The sequence below is a fragment of the Lactuca serriola genome, chromosome 6, assembly GCF_051521515.1.
Source record: "Lactuca serriola cultivar US96UC23 chromosome 6, Lser_US96UC23_V15, whole genome shotgun sequence".
Taxonomy (NCBI): domain Eukaryota; kingdom Viridiplantae; phylum Streptophyta; class Magnoliopsida; order Asterales; family Asteraceae; genus Lactuca; species Lactuca serriola.
In genome coordinates, this window is record NC_136413.1 from 165155268 (window position 1) to 165160933 (window position 5666).

Below are 5666 nucleotides of genomic sequence, written 5' to 3' on the forward strand. Positions count from 1 at the left end.
CATTTTCATTTGAAATTCATGTGGTAGAACCATTAATCAAAGTCGAGCCATCGATGACTATTAAGCAATGTTTTAAAAACCGGTATGAATCGGTCGGTCGAACCGGTTGGATGAGGAACCGGGAGAAGAAGCGGTTCAACTATCACCGGTTTTATATTGATTTCTGAACCGGATTGAATCGGCCGGTTTTAAGAAAAACCCGGTTGACCCGGTCAAAATAAACCGGTTAAACCGAATAAAAACATATGAAAAAAAAATAATTTATATAATAAACTTTGGTGATTTTTTTCAATTCTATTTAGTTTTCTCTAAATAAAAATATATGGTAAATGTTATAAAGTTTTTTGATGTGTTTGTTTCATTTAAAACTATATTTCGTTTCGGTATTATATTTTATTTTTTTTTTCTTTTTGAAGTATATGAATTGATATAAACACTAAAACTTATGGTTATGTGTTATTTTAATGTATTTGAATTTATCAACATATTTATATGTGTATTTTTAATGTTTGAAATAGTAAGTATCAAATTCATAATTTATATATGTATATATATGTAGGAAAATAGAAAAAAAAAACATGAAAACTATAGAAACCGGTTCATCCGACGGTCGAACCGGTTAAACCGTAAACCGGTCACCATACTGGTTCATCTCAAAAACCGATTTTTAAAACATTGCTATTAAAAACCAATAATCTAATTACTCCCAATACATATCTCTTTATTTGAATTTACATAACCAACTATTTTAAATCAACGTATTCATTTTATACTTCAACGTCATGTACAAAGAACCAATATTAATTGTGTATAATATATACACACTGTTTCATTTGTTTCTACAAACATCGAAATAATTAAAAGCTACAAAACAATTACGGAACTAAAAAACAAAAATATACATACAAAATTTTCAAAAGTGGAAAACCTAAATCAATGAAATTTGGTATTTGCAAATTTAGATAATTTAAACCAAGGATAATGTCATAAAAACATTTAAGCTTTTCAAAAATTTACGGTTTTATCCTTTGAAAGAATTTTGGTTCGTTAATGCCGCAAACTTGCAATTTTTTTTTTCGGTTTTACCCTTTTAGTCAGTCACCCGCACATGTGGCACGCCACTCATGTGCTGGGTGGACGGTATTGCTGACGTGCATGCCACGTGGGCAGACTCGATGACGTGGCTGGCTATTGCTTTACTCCTTTATAAAACTTACAAGCACAATAAGGTAAGGGGTTTTCGAACCCACCACCTCCAACTCATAAAGCAAGGATCATACAACTAAGTTGCATATCTTTTATGTTCCATATTTCGAAAAATTAATATATATATATATATATATATATATATATATATATATATATATATATATATATATATATATATAGTACTAGGTTTAACACCCATGTAATACATGAGTTCATTTAAAAAAACAGATTAAATTCTAAACATTTGAAATTTTTGAATTTATAAGAAAAAATAGAAAAATATTGAATTATTAAAATCAAATAAAGGAAATTAATAAAACATTAATTTAAAAATTTTGAAATTAGAAGGAAGTCAATTAATAAAATTGATATGCATTTAATTAATTATTACATTTAAATATTATGTGGAAATTAATAAAATGAAAAAAACCACAAAATGTCATATGGAAAAAAATTAATTGAAAATAACCAAAAAGTAACATGTGGCCAAATCAATGAAAGTGTGACATGTGGCAAAAAGATTTTCATTTACTATGGAGGATATTAATGAAATAATTTAAATGCAATAATAATAATAATAATAATAATAATAATAATAATAATAATAATAATAGAAATTATTATTATTATTATTATTATTATTATTATTATCACTATTTTCTTTTTTTATAAGTGTATATTATTTTTAGTTACATTTTCAAAGGTATAATTATATTTATAAAGATATAAAATATGTTTTTAAAGATTAAAAAACATATTTAAAGGTTAATATATTTTGGGAAGAGTATGTAGACCTTTAAAAACATATTTTTACATTGCAATCGTATTTATAGACTTAAAAACATACATTTTTTAAAACGTATTCATATTTTTCAATATATAAATATATGTTTACAATTTTGAAAGTATATAATATATAGATACATATCTTTTAAACTTCCAAAAACGTAAAGTTATATATTTGATGTTAATGTGGATTTTTTTTTCTATTTTCAATATAAATATAGGCTTTTTTTGTATTATTAATACAAATATGTATTTTCTGTATTTTTAAAAAAGAAATACAATTTGAAAGGTATTTATATATTAAAAAATCATTTTAAGTATACAATTTTTATTTCCACACACCTGATATATATTTGCTTGCATAACGGTTGTTAGGTTTTTTGTTTGGATTATGCATGCCTTATATGGCTTTGGCCCAAAGAGATATTGATTCGGATACACCACTTCATAATGAGGGAACTGTTTAGGGATTTAATCGTACCAACACTAAGCCTACCAACGTCTTTAGAGGCGATGACTTTGTCCCAAGAGACCCAATGTATAGTTCTTTTTCCAACTGTTCCTCCCCATAGAAACTTCATACGAATTCGTTCCAACGTCTCAATTATCCCTTCCAGAGCCACAAATATTGAGAGATAATAAGTTGGTAGATAACCCAGGACCGATTGTACAAGTGTTAACCTGCCACCAAACGACAAGGTTTTGGATTTCCATATGGACAGTTTTTTATGAAATCTCTCAGTCACTGGTTTCCAATTTTTAGTTAAGTTCATGTTCGCCAAGACTGGAACCCCGAGATAAGTGAATGGGAGAGAGGATAGTTTGCAACTAGGAGTTGTGGTCCATCTTGAGACTTCCTGCATATCAGCGTGAATACTGAAAACCTTGAATTTATCGAAATTTACTTTGAGACCGGAAGAAGCGTAGAAACAATGGAGGACCTTGGCAAGGTTTTTTATGTTTCTTTTTGACCATTCACTTACAAACAGCGTATCATCAGCGTATAGCAAGTGAGAAATCGTTGGTGCACCGTTTGGTAGTGCTAGACCTTGGAAGACGCCAATCTCGCATGCAACCTTCATGGTTGCACTTAAACCCTCTATAGCTACGATGAAGAGGAACGGTAAAAGCAGGTCCCCCTGCCTGACCCCCTTTGAGATTGAGAATTCCTTAGACACATTAAATTTTTCGCTTCACTAAAGTCCACACCAATGTCTATCAACTTACTTTTATGTAAATGACTTTAAGACCAGAAGCAAAGAGGAAAAAAAAAACATCATTGGGGTGCCTCAGTGAGGTTTAATGTTACAAATAATAACCAATAATATGCCCAAGTGAGGTTTAATGTCAAAAAGAATAACGAATAATATACAATTTGTTTTTAGGTCACTTACATTTGAAGTATATTCAATGTAATTAATTTTTTTTTTTTTTATGTTTTTATTGCATCATTAAATACATACTTAAATGAAAAAAGTTGTCATTAAATGGAACAGCTGACACTATATAGGATTCAATATTAATTTAACTAGTTGAAGTCTATCATATAACAATGTAATGAAAACTAAAAAAATAAATAAATCAAATGACCTTTGTATGGAACTGAAAGACAAATTATCCAAATATAAACTATTCTTGCCATTTTAAACATCAACCTAAATAAATATGTTTCAGTATTTAAACATACATTCAGATGTTTGCAGCTTTAATTAAAATCCAACATTCAATGCACAACTTCCAAGTTCAAAGCCAAATATAAGATTCATTAAACACCTTTTAAGGTTAACTTTTAGCTTTGAGCACATAGCGTAGATTTTTACAACTCGATTGCTACTATCAAACCTGTTGAGATTGCGATTGAGGTCTCCCAAGCTGGATTTCCTCGCCGGCGGCGGGATACACCACCGTCTCCCCCATATAAGCTCCTAAAAACGTCGACAAACTAAGCTTATCAATCACTTCCCGGTGATGCGATTTGCAGACTAGATAAAGCATCGTTTGGGTGACGAAGAACAGCAAGAACAATTTCAAAATCAGAACCCCGCATAATATTCCGATCATCACCCTCCAAATCATCGCCAAATCGAAAATTTCTCCACCGTATTCCACGAACAACTCATACACAATAAGTAATCCTAACAAAAATGCGTACAACACGAATGCAATTCCCATTCCCACTTTCTTCTTCCCATACGCCAGATCCTTACCTTTCCTCATAGCTTTGAATCCGTAGGTGTTTTCCAGAACAGTAACGACGCTAGCCAATTGCCAAACAACGCTCAGATATAAGAAACCAATGATGTATAAGATGACGATGATAAACCAAAGGATTATACCGATGCCTGAATACCCAAAAATAGATCTGATTATAACCAAAACAACACCTCCAATTACGTTATAGATGAAGAACGCGATGTATATGAACACGAAAGTGACAAAGAGTCGTTTCCAGACCTTCGGAACGACTGTCATAACTTTTCGGAAAACGACTTCTCGGTCGGTGTAGATGGAGGCGATGGTGAAGACGACGGCGGCGGTGGAGAGGAGGGAGAAGACGGCGAATAAGGTTATGTATGCGACTTTGAATAGCCAGTAGTACAGCCAATCGGCGGCGGTTGCTCGGGCTCGATAGTAGGAATCACTCTCGGACACCAACGAATTGCTCTCGATTTTCCAGAATAAATGACGGGAGATTTCCATGTGAGCTAAAAACACGATTGTGAGAGGTAGGATTAAGGTGAGAGTGATTTGTGCAAAGATTTTGTTCGATGAGAAGATGGTTTTGAATGATTGTTTGAAGATGCCGAAGAAGCCAACGAATTTCATATCTTCTTCGCTTCGATCCATGGTGGTTTCTGTTGGATTGTTCCAGGTGAAGAAGATGGTGTAGGTGGTGGGTAGTGGATTGATTGGGTTTTTGTTTCCTTGAAATTTCCTGTTTATGCTACACGACCAGAGTGATGCCTATCTTTATATGGTCCCATAATCCCATTTACCTTTCTCATTATTTCAGAAACCCAAAGTTGGCATCTGTTGTCTGAATGTGATTCATTGTTTGATTTGTTGTAGTATGAAATGAGTGTTTTTTATTTAGCATATGTAATATGTAATTCTGTTTTAAAAAATTCAACAGACGAAAGACAAACAGGTAACAACTTTTTGCTTTTATCTTTACTTTCTATGTTTGTTTCTATTTATTTTATTTATGTCATATAATGTTTTACCAAGTTAATGTAATGTTTATGAGGTGATGAGATGTAATATGAGATATGCTATTAGGTTTGCGATTAATGACGATCACCACCAAATTGAATTTCGGATTTTTTTTAGCTGTTTCATTTTAATCTTATGCCATGTATAAATTTTATTTTTGACAATATTTATTGGACATAAGTACAATTTAGATTAGACATTTAAAAAAAAAAAAAGAAATACAATTTAAATTAGATTATCAAATAGTTTTTCAAATATCGAGTTCCGAAATGAGACCATTTAAGATGGAGCATTTACTTAAATTTTCTACACATCTATTAATTTAATATTCAAAAAAACTATAAGTTGTAGATGGTCTTACTAATAAATAACTAAAAATATATCATTAAGTAATAACCATATTTTAAATTTATTTATTTTTGAAATATTATTCCATTATGTAAATGATTGAGATGAAT

At 30.9% G+C, this 5666-nt stretch overlaps 1 protein-coding gene across 1 annotated transcript; it reads right to left on the reverse strand.

Moving 5' to 3' along the window:
- Positions 1-3831: 3831 nt before the first annotated feature.
- LOC145060373 (uncharacterized) lies at positions 3832-4842 on the reverse strand. Its single transcript, XM_079008055.1, has one exon. The coding sequence runs from the start codon at positions 4840-4842 to the stop codon at positions 3832-3834; it is 1011 nt and encodes a 336-aa protein (XP_078864181.1).
- Positions 4843-5666: the final 824 nt, after the last annotated feature.

Bases quoted from the DNA above. Each gene is read 5' to 3' on its own strand.
- LOC145060373 (XM_079008055.1), bottom strand. From the start codon at position 4,842: ATGGATCGAAGCGAAGAAGATATGAAATTCGTTGGCTTCTTCGGCATC.